Raw genomic sequence first — 20,863 nt, forward strand, 5'->3', positions numbered from 1 at the left:
CTTTATTTTTTCTGTATAAATGCAAGCACGATTAAGCCATTGCATGATGCCAGTAATTCTTACAGAGAAAAAGGCAAGCAATTTTTCTTGTTTATAGCACACAGGATAGTTTATGCGACTTCTAAATCCATCAAACCTTGACATTTTCATACAGACAGTTTTGAAGCAATGTTTTCAAGTGTTAACATAAGTTACACATCCTTCTTAAATTACCTTTCTACTATCAGTGTAAGAATAATCATGAAAGAACAATAGGAAAACATTCAGAGGCACAAAATATTTAATGATCTGAATAAATTTCACTGTATTCTTGCATGACATATGCCTACTTACCTCTTTCCTCTGCACTTTTTATTGTTAAAATAGTCTTTAGATTTAACCTTCCTGAAGAATTTGGAGGCACAACCCTCACTGTGCAGGTATCTGTCTACACAAATTAAAACTTGGGATGTGGTAAAGTCAGAAATACATATAGCTCTAGCAGCTAAAATCAGAAGAAACAGCCAAACAAAAACCTTAACAAAGATCATATAATACCATTCTGAACAAGCATTTCTAATTTTTACTGTCCAACACCACAATGTCAAAAATGAGGCCTTCTCTGTCATCTTTCCTTAAATACCTGATAATCCATTAAAGATTTCTGCCTTTTGTTTTCCAACATTATTATCTCCCCAAGAACAAGTTCCCAGGCTCATTAAACAAGTAAATGAGAGATGATGAATAAGAAAGGTAGAAAGTGACAGGGATGGATAAGTTGCATCCTAAAATGTACTTTCTATCAGTATTTTGCTTTTGATGCTTTCTTACACAATCACGGAATGGTAGGGGTTGGAAGGGACCTCTGGACATCATCTTGTCCAACCCCCCTGCTTGAGCAGGCACACCTAGAGCAGGGCGCACAGGACCACATCCAGGTGGGTTTTGAATATTGCCAGAGAAGGCACAGAGACTCCACAACCTCCCTGGGCAGCCTGTTCCACCGCTCTGGCACCCGCAAAGTAAAGAAGCTTTTCCTTATATTCAGGTGGAACTTCCTGTGCTCCAGTTTGTGCCCACTGCCCCTTGTCCTGTCGTTGGCCACAACTGAAGTGAGTCTGGCCCCATCCTCTTGACACTCATTCAACCTTTAGATATTTATAAGCGTTGATAAGAGCCCCTCTCAGTCTTCTCCAGGCTGAACAAACCCAGGTCTCTCAGCCTTTCCTCGTAAGAGAGATGCTCCGGTCCCCGATCATCCTCATAGCTCTCTGCTGGACTCTCTCCAGTAGTTCCCTGTCCTTCTTGAACTGGGAAGCCCACTACTGGACACACTACTCCAGATGTGGCCTCACTAGGGCAGAGTAGAGGGGGACAATAACCCCCCTCGACCTGCTGGCCACACTCCTTTTAATGCACTCCAGGATACCGTTGGCCTTCTTGGCCACAAGGGCACAGTGGCTGGCTCAGGGTCAGCTTGCTGTCCACCAGCACTCCCAGGTCCTTCTCAGCAGAGCCGCTTTCCACCAGGTCAACCCCCAACCTGTACCAGTGCATGGGGTTGTTCCTCCCCAGGGGCAGGACCTTGCTCTTGCTTTTGTTGAAAATTGCATCAGGCTCCCCTTGGCCCAGCAGCTCTCCAGGTCTTGCTGAATGGCAGCCCAGCCTTCTGGTGTATCAGCCACTCCTCCCAGCTTGGCATCGTCAGCGAACTTGCTGAGGGTACACTCTGTCCCTTCGTCCAGGTCACTGATGAACATGTTGAATGGGACTGGACCCAGCACAGACCCCTGCAGAACACCGCTAGTTACAGGCCTCCAACCACACTCTGCACCGCTGGATCACGACCCTCTGAGCTCTGCTGTTCAGCCAGTTCTCTATCCACCTCACTGCCCTCTCATCTAACCCACACTTCCTAAGCTTACCTATGAGGATGTTATGGGAGACAGTGTCAAAAGCCTTGCTGAAGTCGAGACAAACAACATCCACCGCTCTTCCCTTCATCTAGCCAGCCAGTCATGCCTTCACAGATGGCTATCAGGTTGGTCAAACATGACCTCCCCTACCTTTAGCTTTTTTTTTTTTTTTTGGGTGGGGGTGGGAAGTGCTATAACAGCAATACATGGCTAATTTTTTTATTGTTTTTTTTCAAGAAAGTAAGTTTTTGGAAGAAGGCTGTCATATTTAAAAGACATTATAACATTGGACAAGCATATCATTCATTTTTAATTATTTCAAAAATTAAGGTAAATTATCTTCTTCAAAATTTCTTTGAAGGCATTGCATACTGCTGAAGTCAGATGAAGTCAGAAAAATTAACCAATCGCTGACTGCATCATTTTACTTCCTTCTTAAGTGTATGACTGTATTTTCTATTATCTCCAGTTATACTGAACAACCTCTGACACTAGTTTCAGTACAATTCTTTGCTACTGATCTCCAATTTAGTGTCGAGATTGTTCTGATGAGAACAGAATTCAAGAATTCTCTGATGGGTCAATGGGATGAATTTGCCCAGGTTCCATGTTCTTAAAGTGAGTACAGTCCCCCCTTCTCAGTCTGCTCTTTGACCAGAAAAATAACTTCCTATTTCTAAACTTGCCTCCGATAAGGTGCCCCTCCTTCCATTCAGTATTCATCATAGATGTCCCCAGCAGAAATTGAGGTAAAATATTAACTCGAGTTTGCAATTGTTTTTAGACACTCCCTAATTTTGGCTGTCTCTCCTGAGCACAGTAACTGCACTTCTTTCTTTCTCCTCCTCTTATGGAAGAATGATATTTTATACTTTCTTCAATATTCTTTGAATTTCAGTCTTAACTTTATCAGAATACTTTCTGACTTCTTAGATGGAACTTCATTATATCTTCTTGTATAACAAGATTTTTGAGCTGATTATTTTTATCTGACCTTCATCCTACCAATTTTCTTCCCTTCATATGAGTATATCCTTCAGATTCTAAGTATCTTCCACATAAGGAGAATATCCTTCCCATATAAGCACTTAATTCCAAAGACCATGTATAAAAGATTCTCTTTCCTATATGGCAGTTACATTCTTGTTCCAAATTATTTTTTTTCTTCATTAGTGAACTGTAGTTCAAGCAGCAGACTGGATTATTAGGGCACATGATCAGGAACCACTTGTATTGTCTCTTCTTAAGCACAGTTGAAAGACTGAACAGAAGTGGCATTTATTAAAACCAGAAGAAGCAACAGCTAAGGAAACAGAAAAGAATAATCTATGTGTAGAAAAATGTATGACCCAGAATGCGCTCTATATTAACAATTTTTTATTTTAAAAACACATTTACAAAGAATGAAGCACACAAGCAAAGCAGGCACGCATAAGTCAACACAGTCACCTCTTGTTCCCTTCGTGGCTTTGGGAAGCAATTAAGATTACTTTGCTGTAAAGTACCCTTGTTCTATAGAACAGACTAGTTCTCTATGTCGCAGGCAAAAAAAGTTTAACTGGACAGGAGGGACAGCTGGAAACATGAATTCTGTGGACAAGAAATCTGAATATTCCAAATTAGCAAGGCTATACAGTAACAGCAGGAGAAAAGGACTTAAACTAAAACAAAGAGAGACTGGAATTTCAGAAAGTATATACTGTGTAGAACACGGGCAAGTTGGAGAAGTCCAGTAAGCAACAATTTTCTCCCAGAGCAAAAAGTACATTGTTAATAGCTTTATTAACAGTGGCATACTGTCATGTATTTTGTTTTACTGATGTAAAGGGGTACTGATTTCTTCAGTGGGGAAGTTTATTCCATTCATAGCTCCTCAATGCAACTTAAAAGGATCCAACTCAGATTTTTGCTTCGTCTTTTCTTGTGAGACTTTGGTCAAAAGAGAAACCTGTGTACCGATATTCTCTTAACACTGAAAAGCAAAATATAAACAAACATCCTTCCAATTGAGAGGGTGCGTACAAGGACAAACCAGAAAAAGGAATGCAAGAAAAAGAAATACAAATTAGAGAAAAAAAGTATGAAATTATGCTAAGCCATAGCATGAAGAAAGTGTTATCACAAAAAAAAAAAAATTACTTCCACAGGAGAAACGTCAGTACACAAGGATACTATTTCTAATAATCTTAACTTTTTAAAGCCTTTTTAAAAAAAATAAAGCTTAAAAATGAAGATTTAAATGAACCTTCACTGCTGTTACCTGAAAAAACCCCACCATCCAGTCCATACAAAAACTACCACAATTACATATGCTTCAGCAAGGCATCATTTAACATATTTTGAGTATCTTTAGTTATTCCAGTTGCTTCATAGCAGACTATATTTGAAATATTGTAATTAGTTAATATAGCATCTACAGCCATCACTTAATGACTGTGAGGTTTCAAGATATTTTGCCTTGCATTACTGTAGATCACTTAATTATCAGATAGTTTGAAAACTCTTTGCATGCTGGATAACTCCACAGTGAAGAATTTTAAAACAGCATCACAGCTTTTATTTAGCATTAGCTATATTACAGTAATATCAGTAATACCTAAAAGCTCACACCAGGATAAGGTTTTGAATGCCGGAGTAAAGATAGCTCTTGCCTAAAAATACACAGCAACATGTAAACAGAATGCCCTCTTCCTAATTTTTCATTAAATTGCTCCCAAAGAACCAGTAGTATCCCTTTTGTCTCTGAATCAATGTCTAAGATGACCTCAGTCCCCAGCCCCATCTTCACCTTCATAGAATTCACTAGTATAATATAGAACAGAAAAGTAATCAGAATTGTCAAAAAATCCAAGACACACAGACCCACCCCACCAAACCCAACAAAAAACACACTACGGTATCTCTTATCATCGTGCCCATAATCTGGGGGCAAGTCCCTAATGTGGACAGAGCAGCTGTCTGGAGAAGCCTCTAGGTTCCAGAAGTCACCCTGCCTTCCCCATAAGACCCTAATTAAAAATAAAGACGAGAAAAAAGAAAAACATGACAACAAAACACCCACACACACCCCCTTTAAAATACCTGAAATATTTCAAATTTCTGAAATAATGAAATTATCCCTTTTTTCTCCTGTCTGAAAGGTAAAAGGCATCTAACAAGGACCTGCAGCTTGCAACCTAGCCACCAGGTAGTTACCGTTTAGAGGGATGGCATTTAGCTTCACCGTAATTAGATTGCCGACTATACATAGATAAAAATTAGATATACATAGAAGAAAATACCCTTCATTATTCTACTAGAATAAAAACTACAGAACAAGATAATTCAGACTCTTACTTATCAGTACAGAAGGCATGCAAGTATCTTCTAAGCTTTTTCCTTATTTTTTGTGAGAGCAAGCCTAAGGATGACAACTGAAATGCAGATGAGTAGTTCTGTAGAAGAGAGTACATGTTCTAAATGAGGCCTTACTTTTGTACTGTCTCATTTAACACAAATCTGCAATAAAAGCCTGCTATTCCAAATATTTCTGATTTATCTTATTGTGATTATGGACAGTTTTCTTTATGATGCTTCTCATTCCCCCAAGTGAACATATATTCTGGTACAAAGAACTGAGAAGTCAAGAGTAGTCATACTCACTCGTCCAACCTCAATTCAAGTATGAGAACAAGAAGTTGCAGGCCTGAACACAACCCTACAACTCATGACACAACACATTTAAGATCTTGTAGCAAAGTCTGCATGCAAACAGGTAGAGTCTTAAGATGTTTTTTGAAAAATAACCTCTCTGCTATGGAAGTTGTGGGGGGAAAAAACCAAGGTACATTGCACAGAAAAAAACACACAGTCAGTAAGATAGCTAAATAACTGAACATATAGCCCTAGACTTTTCACATGCAGCAGATACTGCAAGGTCTACCGCAATTAAGTTGATTTTCCATACTTAAGATGGAGTGCCTGCACAATAATTTTTGTTACTGACAAGGTAGTTCCAGAACTTCCTAAAAACTAAGTTTTTACAAAGGGGTTTGTATGTTATTATCGTAACAGCACCAGAGTCAATTTGTTTAAATTCTCCGTGGTTCTGTAACAGTTGGCCCAATACTCACAAAAAATTGTCTCACAATAGAACATTTCAGGATCACCTTAGCCAAATGGCCAATATCTTGCTTCCGTTTCTGTTCTGCTCTGTCAAGTCAATGAAAAGGACACAGAAACTCTTCTGACCATAACAGTTAGGAAATCACTTAAAGTGAAAACGGTGTTCAGAGCTGCATCAATTTTTTTGGATATTTACAGAAGAAATGCCTTAACACAGGTATATCCTATTGTGAAATAATGTTGTTTCAGAAACCTCTTGCGAGAATGAGGGGACTTTTGCTTACTGCAATCCCAAGAATGCTTCTCAAGCTAGGAAATAAAACATCCTCAAGCAAGAACATCTAGGAAGGTTGCAGAATCTCTGCTACTGGAGGCTTTTAAGAACAAATCGTTGTCAGGTATAGCTGACTGTGTTGTGGGCCAAGCAATCAGAAGACCTCTTCAAGCCCATTCCAGTCCTGTTTTCAGCAAACAGAACTAGCTCCATTCTGATCAGGTCATTTGCATTTAATGCTGTCCAGTAACTGGCAAGCAACAACCTCTGATACACCTAGCGCACTAGGTCTGTGATATGCTTGAGACGGAACAAAGCTTCTTGACTGCCCTTATGGTCTAGATTTCTGAAGCAAGAACCTCAGGCTATGATTGAAATTGCATATTAAAAAAGCAAAACTAGCATTTCCTTGACAAAAAAAAAAAAATACTCCTCTTCCTACAAATGAAACTCCAGGATGCAAGGTGTCCTTGGATTCCTAAAGGTTGCAGGAATCTTTTGGTCGGTTCTTGAAATACGTTGAAGTCTAAGACAGAAGATGTTTCTGGAGCAACATGACTACTAGAGCAGGATGAAGACAGACAGGCATGCTTCCTCAGCTTTTTTTTTTTTTTTCCTTTCACATATACACACACTGCCAATCCCATAGAAGTAGCCTCTTCTGAAAGGGGTCACTCATAGAAGTTACTCTATTAACGTAAGCAAATAAGATAGCTTTGCAACGTGAGCCTAAGGACTACATGCTATGATGGAGAGTATCCCAGGCCAAGAGAAATTTGACTAATCTGTTCATGAAGAAGAGACGGCATGGAAGTTAGCAATGAATGACAGACAACAGTTTAACAGCAGCAAAAGGGGTATTTCAGAGGTACTGCCTAAAGACAGTAGGAAGAGGTCAGGCTACTACTAGTCTGAACTTGAAGACTGACACTTACGAAACCACCAAAGCCTACTGTGTATTCCAGATGCAATAGCTGTAATATTAGGGTGATCTCAGACTACTAGCAGTGGTAAGGAAAAGATTCAGGTATGGGACTGGTTTTCATATATACACACACATATGCATAATCAAAAATCCAGCTAATGTTTCCATCAGCAGGAAACACATCCTCACATAAATGCATAATTATAAGTAATTTCATTTTTGTCAACCCCACTCAGACCAATACTGACCACTTCAGAACAGCATAGCTGCTTCTATCTATGAATATGCAACACAGATACATGAATATTAAAGCTTCCTTGCCTGTACTGCTAACTTCTGAAATTTAACAGCAAGGGTTGAATTGTTAAGCCTTTTAAATTTAAATTTTTTAAAAAATTACTTCAGAAACAGAAAAATATACTCTCCGGTGATTTAATGGCTTAATGAATTTATGAAAGAATGCAAAAATCAAGACCCTTTGCTCTTTTCAGTGATGTAGCAGCTTGTGCAATTATAGCATTGCTGCTAGCCATTGATGGCTGATAACACCCAAAATTTAATATCATAACTTATCACTTCTACAGACCTCATGATAGTCCACCTTCATGATTATCCTAATCTATTCAATACTACATCTGATGTTAATACAAAAAAATGCTTAAACACACTAAGAAGAATAAAAGCAATTACTTTTGGTCTGTGTAAGGGCCTGTGTAAGGGGAAACAAAACTTTTTTGTTGCTTACATTCAGCAATCCTACAACAACCTACAGGTCTCCAACTTCGTTCTGAAATCTACAATAGAACAGCGACCATTTTCCATTTTAAAAATTACTGGGATTTGAATAGGACAGAAAAGACTAGTAGAGCTAATGCCAAATCTAAAACATAGAGTTAAAGAGTGGAGGACCCTACATTCAATAATGTACTAACAACATTACTGTTTTTTTTCCAGAAATTTATGAAAACATAGTCTGGAAATTTAATTATCAAGATCATGCCTTAACTCAGATCAGATTTTTCACAAGCTGTATTAATTGTCACAAACCTCAAGCCATTTATTTTCAACTTTTTTAAGAAAGTGCATCTTCAAAAGTGTTGTAAGCTAGAACATGTGACCTCCAATTTTGCACAACATTTGTGAGAAAAAAGTGAAGAAACTTATGCTATGCAATACAAAAGTGATAGAACATTCTTTAGGAAGGTGTAATTACCAAAACCTCAGCTAGAAAACAAAACTATACTTAAGAGTAATGCTTCCAACATTCAACTTAGAAAAATAGTGCATCTTACCGCCTGTTCCAAGAACTTTCAGGAGTTCAAAATTTTCAATGCCAACTTTCTCTGCATGGCCTGTCAAATTTGCTGAAGGAAAAAGAAAATTCACATCAGATATGTAGTACACTGAAACATCGTTCTGACACATTACTACAGCTTCAGTAAAAACAAGTTAGCAGATGAATGAAATAAGCAGCATTAAAAGAACATTCTAGTTGCATACTGTATTCTTTTAGTTTGAAAAGCAAGGGAGAGCAATTTTCTTGCTGCCATTGGTGTTTCCGGAGACATAAAATTACAAAATAATAATTGAAGCCCACCTAGCTTGTATATACCATTTTTCATTCTATCACTGGGCACCTTTGGAAAGAGCCTAGTTCTACCTTGTCTGTAATCTCCAATCACATATTTATAGACACCAATCAGGTCATCCCTTAGCCCTAGCACCCTGAATACTCTCATGTTCTTGGATTATATCATGCTTGGGATGACATAAGCAGAGCTCAAATAACTATTCACGCATTCAACATAGGATTACTAAACCAATAAAGGCTCTCTACTACTGTCAAGTAGGAAAGACCTTGAGTCTACATAAGCAACAAGTCTGGAAAAAATCTCAGCTGCTACAAAGTTGTTTCATGTGTTGGGAATTTTGGGAGGAGGAGGTTCTACATTTGTACAAATCTATACCACTTAGAGCATTTTTTTTTTTGTCTAACAGCAATTTTTCTAAGCAGGGAAGTGAAGAGCCCTATTCAAAAAAGGAATTGTGGCGGGTCAGTTTGTTGTTAGTTTGGTTTTTTTTTTTCTTTCATAACCTGCTAAAAGAAAGCCTTAAGTAGTTCCCATTTTTTTCCATCTTTCATTCCTATCATAATATTATTCATCCATTTGCATCAATACAACCGCAGGCCATTCAGTAAAGCTGCTCACTGAAATGATCCAGGTTAAAAGCACTAAGACAAAAAAGTAACTAAGTTTGATTATTCTCAACCAAGTTCAGTTCCCTGATCCACTTTAATAAGCATGTGTAAGCAGTTTAACTAGCACAGTTAAGGATGCCGCATCAAGCAGCAGAAGCTGCATTAGCTGGCATGGCTGCTAAAAGAATGCCTCTCAAAGAGCAACTTCAAGCCAAACTGTATGTCTAAAGGGTATAGTTAATCTCCATTCACAGAACTGCAGTAACTCAACAACTCAAAACAGAAAACAAAGCTTCACAAAGACACCTCCCTGCAAAGGAAGAACAAGTATAAGAAATCCAAACACTAAAAAAAAAAAAAAATGAAAAAGCAAATTCGTAACTTATTCCAACAATCCTAGAATCTGTACACACACACAAAATGGACCTAATTGGGATAGGGTAACATTAGCGCTCTCATTGGAAGGCACTGATGAAATCTCATCTCAAATATTATTTTTAATTCTTACCATTCATCTTAATGGGAGATTAATCAAACTTGGAATAAGTGCAGAGAGACAACTTGAAATTACTGGGAGATGAGTTTTCAGAATTTTTTTCTTTTAGAAACACATGTACACATGACAATGATTTTTGCAAATCTGAGGGAATCTACATGCTACCCTAACACAATGTGTACAAAAAACAACCCCACACACTGTGAAATTATTATTAGAGAAATATTACTTCTATGATCAGTTCCATTTTAATAACACATACTAGTCAAGACAGTACCAGAATCATTAGCAAATCAGTGGCAATATGCAACACAAGTTGAACTGAAGCTTGCTGTACTATATTCACTGCAATAGAACAAATACTGTTGCTGGTGCTACATCACAGTCATTGCTGTAGTCACCAGTAAGGAAGCTGCACTCATGTGCCAAGAAAGGAGTAACAGCAGGTAAGCAAATCTAGACTGAGTTAGTGTCTATTAATTACAGTACATCATGTTACAGTCAGAAAGCAGTCTGTCTTGAAGCAATTTAATATTACATATTATTCTTCTTAACAAGTACTGAGAATGGTACTCAATGTATACAGTTTCAAAACAGTGTCTTTCCTGCCAGGGACAGCAGGAGTGAGGGACTACCCTGAAGAGACCAGGGCTAGAGTGTCCACAGTTTTCATGAAGCAGTGGATATCACTGAAGAGATTCAAGAGACAGAACTTCTCTGGATACTAGCTAAGTAAGTGCTGAACTCAGAGTGGGAAGAAACTTTTCACTGAGAAATCCACTTATTTGGATCTTCCATTACATAGCACTCCAGAGAGGTTTTACCATCTCACACCCTTTAAGAGCTGTCAGTAGAAGGCTTTTCAATTAAACACCCTTCTAGAAAGCAAAACAGTCATTTAATCCTGCCATAATCTTGGAACTGAATAAGACAACCGAGACTGGAACACAGAAACACTGCATCTCCAGTAACATGAAGATTTGTAGCGCTGGCTACAGTCCTAAAAAGAGATCAAGTCCTAAACTCAATCCATTAATCTAAACTGTACTGTAAACTCAATTTAACTTGTATTCCACATTCAGTAACACTAGTAAAACCTTTCCCACTTTCATGAGGTTACACAGTAAAAAGCTGAGCAATACCTAGTTTGAATTACTATGTATTTATTTCACTGTGAGTCATAATTTTTCACTATCCACTTAATCCCATTTTTACTTCCATTTAGGATGTTTAATTGCCTTATCCTAAAAAAAACTAAATGTATTGAAGGTGATTGTAATGTTTTCATAATAAACAGGGAAAGCTACATCCCAAATAAGCATATGATCACTATGAAATAAGCCCCATATCATTCTTTTGCATTACATCGAGGAAAAGCTGTCCCAAAAGACCACATAGGTAAAAAGTGCTGCATAACACAGAGGTATGATAGGACACTTGAGACATACAAAAACTCTCTCAGAATTACTCCCTATAAAGCAAGAAGTAGAATTATCCTTAATAAAAAAATAAAATAAAATAAAAAAAAAACCCAAAAACAACAAAACACCTCAACAAATCTTCAAAGTTGCAAAAAAAGATTAACAATTCCCAGAAATTCTCCCAAGGAGCAAGCTGTTGCCAGCTGTGGCAAACAGTCTCAGTTGCTGCACTCAGTCCACCTCTTAAGTCATACACAGAGAAAAGCAAGCTGAAGAGCTTGTGTCTATGCAACATTCTTTCCAATGATACTGCTAGAGCAGTTCTTTGTCTCCGTCTGCTGAAATCGGGTGCAGCACTTGGACATTCTAGCTGAGATGAGGTGCAGTTTCTCCAGAACAGAAGCTGTCATACTGACATTTCCTTCAACTGCTTTCAGGAGCATAAATCCCCAAAGATCAGTTATTCTATTCACCAGTCACTTCCAGGAACCCAAATGACCACTGCTAGAGGACCGTTCACAAAGAATGCCTTCTGCAATTACGAGACAACTGTTCCAAGTCTGAGACTTTAAAGGAATGCAACAAGACCGCCACTGCTACTACCACTGACAGAACAGTGAAAGGCTTCTCCCACTTCACAGCCACCACCATGCTAGGATTGGTATCAGAACCTGACCCAACAACTGCCTGCGCAACATGCATGAAGACAACGTATCTGTCAAGAGTGTAACAGGATGTACACTAGCATCTAGGTAGCAGTATTTCTAGCAAAGAGTACCATAACATTTCACTGTATGCACAGATGCCATTCAGAAACAGTGGCTTTGGGAAAGCTCTTAATTTAAGTATTGAGCATAAGCAAAGCAGTTTTGGAAGCAGAATATTTACTTCTCCGTGCCCTTTTTCTTCAAGTCTAAACACATCAGCTGAAGAGTACCAAGGACAGGAACTAAGCTTGGACAGGAAGAAAACACTGCCCAAGTCAACAGGATAAGAGTTTCTCTACAAATGATCTCAAGCTACACACGACACAGCAGTATAAAGGATGGTGGTACATCATAAAAAAAAAGCAGTAAGCTGATGACACCTTTTAGGAGACAAGCTACCTGCATAGGTGCACAATTAGGAAAAGCTTCCATCTAATGATTTTCTACTGTAGTCCACAGTAATCAGTGTTGGACCAACACAGAAAGAAGGAGAGTATGCATCTGAGAGCAACAGCAAGATAGAACAGATGAACCCAGAAACAAAGACTGAAGGGAAATGCCAAGACGTCACAACATCCACAAAGAGGAAACAGTGGTACTGGTCACAATTATCACCTCTGAAGGTAAAAAGTAAATATCTAGAAATATTCCCACTGCAAAGACAAATCTCTGCATGCAGGGACACCGATGCATGGAGATCAAGATTGTCATTCTCAGGCCACTGGAAGCAGGACAATCTGTTTAACTCTGGGAACCAGAACAAAGTACTTCTGTTTGATGGAGGATCTCCAGATGACATGAGACATGACTCTCACCTGCACTATACCTGAGCTTTGAGACAGCCAAGTGTGAACTAAGAATGGTGCAAGCAGGTACTGTGCAATAACACTATTTGCTTTTAATTGTACTTTTATGATCTTAAGAAATAATATTTCAAAAGTGTTTTTTTCAAGTTGAAATGTGCCATGTCCTTTGTTTCTGGACTCTACTGCATACAGGTTTTGAAGCAGACAATCAGAACTAGAGCTTCCTCTACCGAACTAGCTAAAGCAACCTCCAAAGAGAAGCTCTGCCTGAAAGCTACAACTCATCTCTCCTATTCTCTGCAACACGAAACCAGCTCTGCTGTTTTACTGAGCAGAATAACAAACCTCAGACAATTTAAAGTAGACTAGAGAATGCAAGAAGGAAAGAAGACATTCTGCAATATTTCAAACCCCTAGCTGTTCAGTGCCTGGTACCAAGATCAACTTGATTCTAACCTATTACTTCAGAGAACAGCCCTTCTCCACTCACCTAACAGATCTACTTTTTTTAAGTCATACCAACAAAGAACAGATGCTGTTTTCAAAGTTATACAAACACAAACTTGACTTTATCCCTTACTCAGAGTGAAGAGTGGGTGTTTTTCCCTGAAATTAAGCAAAACTAGCACATTCTTTTCGGGGGGGGGGGGGGGGGGAAGCCACCACATAACAGAAACTACACAACTATTGCTTGTTAGACACTCTAGAAAATGCATCTAGGACGTTATACTGTTTCTGCTATATATAAAATTATACTTTGATTGCAGCTGGTTACAGCAACTGAGGACTATTTATGAAGGGAAATGAAACATATTCCACAGTCCTTGAAGTCTGACAGACCATCACCAAGTAGTAGTTGTCAGATCACTATTTTACAAACTTAAAACGGAATTTAAAAAGCATACAATCTCAAGGACTACCTGCATTTTTCTTAGGCCAAATAAGAATTTAGAGCAAAAATAAAATGTGTACAGTTTTGCACTCACATCAGAGAAGAGAAAATGCAATTTATGTTACTCTGAACTCTAAGATCACATCTAAGGTAACTGAAGTGACAAATGTCCATTCTCTGTAATATTAGATGCTTAAGGAAAAGACCATCTGAACTGAAAAAAAAAAAATAAAATCAAGTTCTCACAAAGCTGCTGATCCCATTCCACCAAAAATTATCATTCGCATACCAGAAGTTGAAATAAAGATAGAAGTGCGGACATCTGAGATTAATGATCCAGACTCACAACAGTGATTTGGAAAATGCTCCACGTTAAAATCTATTTGCATTCACCACTAGTAGCTCTTTTGCTGTTACGGAGGCGATTTTGCTATGAGGTTTGTCATTACTGTGAGATGAATCACTATGAGGTCACCAAGATTCAACCTAGAAGCACCTCCATGTTTAGCTAGAAGCTTAATGTGCAATAACACTATACATCACATAACAGCCAAAAAAAACCCAAAATGTAATTCGGCAAGAGGCTAATAAATAAAGTTGCTAGGCATAATCTAATGCTGAACAGAGTTGAAACAGTCAGTTCAAAATAACATATCTAAAGATTGTGCAGACCTTTTCAAACAAGATACTATATCTAAGTACAAGATATGAATCAACTGTGGTCTTCTACACCATCAGAAATCAGTACAACACTGCAAAAAATACACTTTATTCAATCACAGGCACTTTGAACACAGTGTTAAAAGTAACAGCATTTAGATTATCAACAAAAGAAGGAGAACTGACAATTTAAATATTGGTGGAAGTTATTTACATATTTGTTTATGCAGACATTAACCAGGAAATTTTAAAGTTATCCTCTTAGGTAAAGCTTTTATAACCATCTGTCCAAGCCAGCATAAAATATTTACAGCCATCAACAAGAAGTGGGAAAAGGAAACAGTCACAATAGATCCCAAAACAAAACACAAAAACAAATAAACTGACTGTGTATAAGGCGAGTCCTTCATAAACCAGGTCATCTGCCTATCTACAGAATGAGTCAGAAGCAAAGAAATCTTAGCAGAGCTTGCACCTCATCATTAGGATTGTATAATGGGGGGCGGGGGGGGTAGGCAGAGTTTACCATGGGATATAAAATGAAGCCAAGCAATGAAGGGGATCCAACAGAAATATTTACACGAAGAATATAGCTGCAAATCACACCCTCAGACACTCAGGCTTTCTCGTACGTTTAAACAACTCCGGCAAGTGTTTTCTGAGTTGCCTCCTGAATAAAATCCTAAAGTGCATTGCAGTGGCATATAAGCCTCCTAACTCTTTTGTGGAATCCAGCATGAGCTTTTAAGCTATCACATTTAGAATACACTGGAACAAAGATAAACAACAGGCTGACAATGAAGACTGCAACCACTAGCCCTCCTTTTTATTATACATTTATAGAATATCACTGAAGCAATGAAAGCAAAATGAGCAATGGTACCAGACCCTTTCACAGATCATTTTAGCCAGGATTGCTAGATTCCAATGCTATGGGGGGTGGGGGTGGAGATCAATAGTCATTCTCCTCCTTCACAACCGAAGTTACCAGAAGATAGATAACAATAAATTCCTAGACTACAAAACATTTTTAAGAAGTATTGATTCTCTAAAGAGTAAAATCCAGATATCTAAGTTGTATTGAAGATGATTTCATGAACTTATTCCCTCAAAACAGTCTTCCCACAACAATATGAGAACACATACTTTAGTGCTCAGAAGAGAAAAGCTAAAGTAAAAGCATTAAGCTTTGAAATATTCAACTATTAATACCTCCTGATCTCTGAACAATATACAGAATTAACAGAGTAAAATCTAAAAATCTAAGTCTCAAAAAAAATATAATTTAAAAGGTATCTTTAAACTATCATAAGAACACTTCCTTTTAAAAATAAAAAACAGAATACTGTAGAGATGCCAGGTGTAGCTCCATAGCTAAAGTTGAATCCTCTATTTAATGCATGATTCATCATGTTTTTTAGCCATAACAATTTTCACAATGCCTTACGATGTAATATGAACCTTACAGTTTACAAACAAATCCATTCTAGTTTAAGTTCTCATCCAAGAAAGGGTAACTAAGAATTTGCAATATTAAACCCTTCAAAAAGTCTATGTATTTATTGTCTGAAGCCTTTTAGTGTTATAACTTTGACTATTTGACTCAAGTGGAAGTTCCAAATTCTGCCTCTGGAGCCCTGCAGCCCATTGCTACATTGGCTTCTGAGCTATATGTGCCTTTTCACTTGCCACGTGTTACAGTCAAACTGCAAACTGAAAAGCAAGTTCTTTAGCCCAAAGTTTGTGATAGCATTAAAATGAATCCAGTATCCTCTTCAAAATGGACTTGCCAAAAGGAAAAGAACAACATCTTAAGACAAAAACAAACAACATATATACAGCCTATCAACCATTCCTTCATGGAATGTCTCAGAAGTTCCCTTCAAGATCCCAGTTTTACTAATCTCTGCCTCTCTCTGGGCAAAGCAGGGAGGACACATGTATGCTGCAGGATGGGCAACCTCCCACCAAGTCACATACGCTGAAGGTTCAGGATCCTTTGATCCTTATTTTATTTCTTCCCCAAACCAAGTTTTATGACAGAAGCCAATGGAGGCCGGGGGGTGGGGTGGGGTGGTTGTGTGCAATCTCACTGTTAACAGTTCTATTTCCTTCTTACCTTCATGTATCACAAGTCTTTCCCTCTTTGCTCGTATGCTTCCCTGTCACACAAAAAATTTCTCTCTAATAGGCTTTACACTTGCCATTGTTCAGTTCCACGACATTACCAGGAAACAGAAAATTCGAAGAGGCAACTATATTCTTTTTTCACTGTAAAAAATACTAGAAGCTATATTAACTCCAAGGTTAGCCTTCAAAAAAATAAAATATTTTCCAAGATTCCAGAAACAGATACTGCAGAAAATTTCATTTTCTTATTACTTTCACTGGAGAGCTTCAGTGAAAATCAGAGACAGCCACCACTTCCCACCATTTCATCTTTGGCATATATTTTTTCTTCTACTTCCTGAAAATCAAAGGTGATTCCACGTTCCCCAAAAACTCATTTCTTTCCCAAAGTGAGGGAAAAAAAAAAGGTGGCGACTATTCTGAAGTGGCTGAATTGTGAGATTTCTAGTGAGGAAGAAATTGTTTGTGGAAAAAAAAAAGTTGCTAAATATATTAGGAGAAAATCATTAACTGAAATGTGTCCTAAAAGTCACTGCTGCATCTAATCTGCAAAATAACCAACTGAAGGAACAACCATTGAAGCACATGCATGCTTACAGTTTCCACAGCAGTAGGGGGCCAGTCTGATTCTTTGCATCATTAAATATATAGACACAGAGCAGTGCCCAGTATCTGTAATACAGCAAATCACATGGCATCTCACAGAGGCACTCAAGTGTTATGCACTACAGTTCCTTCCCTATCACAGACTCAATCTACATGCTTATGAAGTGATGTTTTTTCAGCAACTGCTTTTTGGTCAGGCAACAGAGGAGTCTCAGGGCCCTAAGAACATGGGATATAGAGCTACAATTAAGGTTGACCCTACATATCAAAGCCAGCACTGTAATTTCAAAGTCAAAGTTTAAAAGAAGTCCAACCATGGTATGATAGGGTTAACAATCAGCTGGGAGCTGTGTAGAAATAGCACCGCATATGCTCTAACTGTGCATTTTCATATGCTGCAATACTTGCTTGAAGGTAACAACAATCGTCCGTTTCATTCTTGAAGATACTCATTTCATCCTAAATTCAACTCTTTTAGTATGTACACTTACTCACTTGACCGAAGTCAATGTCTGTCTCTCACTTGTTTAATATTTTTAGAGCAATTCCAAGACCCAAGTAAATGCAAATGCAAAGTATAACTGTAAGTTCACCTGCATTTAGTTGATTTGGATATATAATTCTTTGTACTTTGAGTTTGTTATCAAGAGGTTGAAACAACAACTTCCACAACATGAAAATGAGACACTCCCTTCTCAAAGAAGCCACTATTTCTACCACAATAGTACATTCTTTCAGAGCACTGCGGAGACTGACCTCTTTTTCATCTGCCAACTGACAGCTACTTTCGATATGTAATTCTAAATCATTCAATTAGTCACAGAGCTAGCAACATCAAAGAAAGAACAAAGAGAGGAGGGGAACACTAGAATCTAAACAAATTGCACATTAAAAGGATATTCATGGCATACCACCTAAGTATTTAGGAACAAAGATCCCTCTGGTTCCAATTCTAGTTCTTGCACATCCCCTCACCCTCTTTCCCAAAATGAAACAGAGTAAATAATCATGCTGCACGCTTTAGAACTGTGGTGGGTTGACCCTAGCCAGCAGCTAAGCACCCACACAACCAGACCCAGTACAAAAAACTAAGCAAAATATCCAAAGTATTCTACTGATTATTTTTATATTTCTATATCAACAGAAGCTGACTGCAGTTTTTCTCCTCAAATTATCATATCTCTGTGCACGGTGTAGAGACAAGTTCTGAAAAAGAATCTCGATATGTCTTGCATAGCAATGACACTATTGACACCTTCTGGAGTAGGAGTCTCCCAGGAGTACATGAGAGAGCAGCTCCCTCCTCCACCCTAATGCTCCAGAAATAGACAAGCCATTGCTAGAAAGCATTTTTCAGAAAGCAGAGTTTTCTAAATACTTAATATGGAGAAGAGAACGAGGTGCCAAGAAGCAACTGATTCCTATTAAGCTGAATTTCAGAAGCTTAAAAAGACATAAACAAGGTTGAGAGTTTTTAAATTAAAAGCAAGTATCAGTGCTTCCTGAATCTATAATGCTTTAAGACCAGGATCAAAATGAAACTTGCTTATTATGCTATATTAGACAGCTCTTTGTCTCGTTTATATGAATGGGTTTATTCCTCAAACTATTTATAAATAACTATCCCACGGGGAAATGCGCTGTCTCAACTTCTATAAAAGAAATCTAGACACAGCTAGGCAAATATATAAAATAAATGCATTCCATTTCCTTCCCCCTTACTCCTTTTTCTCCAGCACACTTAAATCTAGCAACACCCAGCGAGACAAGTATGTCTTTCACCAGCTCTTTTGCTTCTTCTTGAAAGAAGGAAACTACAGTCCCTTTGGTTTCTGCGTAGCTATCAGGAAGAGTGCCTTTTTTTTTTTTTTTTTTTTTTAAGCTGCAGTGATAGCTACGTTCCGCTGGGGCACCTCCACTGAGCCCCTAGACCCGAATGACGGGGGGGACAGAAGGCTGAACGCAGCAAACGAGACCCAGCGCTACCACTTGCCTCCCCCATCGGCCCATTAGAGAATGTCAACTACATTAACCCAGGAGGCAGTCCTCTCAAACTTCTGCTGTGAACAGCACCATATACTTACTTTTACTTCATCATGGAGAAAAAAAAAGATGAGAGAAAAGGAATGAAGGACATGGGCTAACAGCACCTCCACTGTTAATAAATACAGACAATATATATCCTGATTATGTTTTACACACACTTCTAAATTAACAGTAAAATCTAGATTTCCTGCAGTATTCAAGTTGCCTGGAAACTTCTGAGAAGCACAGAGTGTCCCTATTAAAAATATATAAAGATCTTTCCCAGCACAACAACCTACGACAGAGCATCTCTACTGTATCTTGAAGGATCATATATATTTCACATGTTGAACTACTACTTCTCCAGAGGGTCTTCAAATAACTACTGAGCTACAAGAAGATTCACAGACTGAAAAGCCAGATAACTCTGCAGTTACATGTTGGCACATTCCCCTCCCTACAATTCCGGCATTTCACCGAGGTCAGAGAAAAGCTGTCACATAAAACGACATCATTTAGGACTGTAACAAACACACACACAGACACCCCATTACTGACATAGCCATAAAAGTCAAACACACAATCTGAAAAAGAAAAAAAAAAAAGAAAAAAAAGGGCTAACCCTTATCTCCTTCAAAAGCGCCAAATACCGCTGGGGAAGTGGGACAGGGGAGCCAAATACGCAGAAGTCCGACTGAAATACTTTTTTTCAGAAATAAAAGGGACCTCCCGCCCCCACCTCGCACGCTCCTGCCCACGTCTTTCAGCACATCCTCTTTCCCCCCCCCCTCACCGAGATCTCCCAGCAGGTCCCGACCAACTCTCCCAACCACCCCCCTCAGCACTTCCCGGGCCCCGCGCCCCCCCACCCCCCCGCGCTTCCCGCCGCCCTACCCGCGGGCAGGCGCGCTCCCTTCGGCGCCCCCCGCCGCCACGGCCCCCCGGCCCTCGCACTCACCGTTCCTCAGCTCGTGCTTGACGGTGAGGAGCGGCAGCTCCCCTTCCTCCGCCGGGCCTGAGGGTCCCTCCATGTTCTCTCGGGCGGGCGCTCCCCCGCCCCTGCCGCTCCCCGCGTGTGAGGGCGGAGGCGGGGGGACGTCACCTGGCCTGAGACGGATTTTATTTTCCAGGGGCGCTCCGGGGGAGAGGAGCCATGCAGGCGCGCTGGGGGCGGGGGGCGGCTGTCCTCCGCTCCGCCTTGGGGAGAACGGAAAAAAAAAAAAACCACACCGCCCAACAAAAAACAGTTATTAAAATACAGGGCGGCACACGCACGTCGGCTTCCCTCCCCCGGCCCTCAAAGCCAACCCATGTCCTTGCGGCTCCCCTCCCCCTTGCTCCGGCCGTCCTCCCCGCCCAACAGTCGGGAGCCGAGCCCAGCCGAGCCGAGCCCAGCCGAGCCGAGCCCAGCGCGGCCCAGCCGGGATAGGCTGAGCGAGGCGGGAGCGCCCTGACGAGCGGCTCCTGCTCAGGCGCGCCCTCGCTCGCGCCCCCTCCCTCCCCCCGCCGAGCGCTCATTGGGCGGGCGCGCGCGCCCGCGAACCCCAGCGGCTGTTGGGCCGCGAACGTCCTCCGTGCCTCCTTCCGCCGAGCGGCGCGGTCCCTCATTGGGCCGGCGGCTGCGCCAATCGCCGGCCCCGCCCCCCGGCTTCCCCCCAATCCCGGTACTCCCTCATCTTGTTTGTAAACATTCCCGCCCGCCTCTCCCGCTCCCCCTCCGCT

The 20,863-nt window shown here is 39.9% G+C and overlaps 1 protein-coding gene across 2 annotated transcripts in view; it reads right to left on the reverse strand.

Moving 5' to 3' along the window:
- RPS6KA5 (ribosomal protein S6 kinase A5) overlaps window positions 1–20,737 on the reverse strand; it is an 82,509-nt gene extending 61,772 nt beyond the window's left edge. Inside the window, exons 1-3 of one of the 2 annotated variants that reach the window (XM_075103711.1) lie at window positions 20,100–20,376; window positions 19,764–19,835; window positions 8,491–8,562 (exon numbers count right to left, since the gene is read on the reverse strand). In XM_075103711.1, the coding sequence (XP_074959812.1) occupies window positions 8,491–8,562; window positions 19,764–19,835; window positions 20,100–20,172 (217 nt within the window). In that variant the 5' untranslated portion in view covers window positions 20,173–20,376. Of the gene's footprint in view, window positions 1–8,490; window positions 8,563–19,763; window positions 19,836–20,099 lie in introns of both variants that reach the window. The other variant, XM_075103710.1, reaches the window with a different exon arrangement.
- Between the last annotated feature and the right edge of the window lie 126 nt (window positions 20,738–20,863).

Source organism: Phalacrocorax aristotelis, chromosome 9, assembly GCF_949628215.1.
Source record: "Phalacrocorax aristotelis chromosome 9, bGulAri2.1, whole genome shotgun sequence".
Lineage (NCBI taxonomy): Eukaryota > Metazoa > Chordata > Aves > Suliformes > Phalacrocoracidae > Phalacrocorax > Phalacrocorax aristotelis.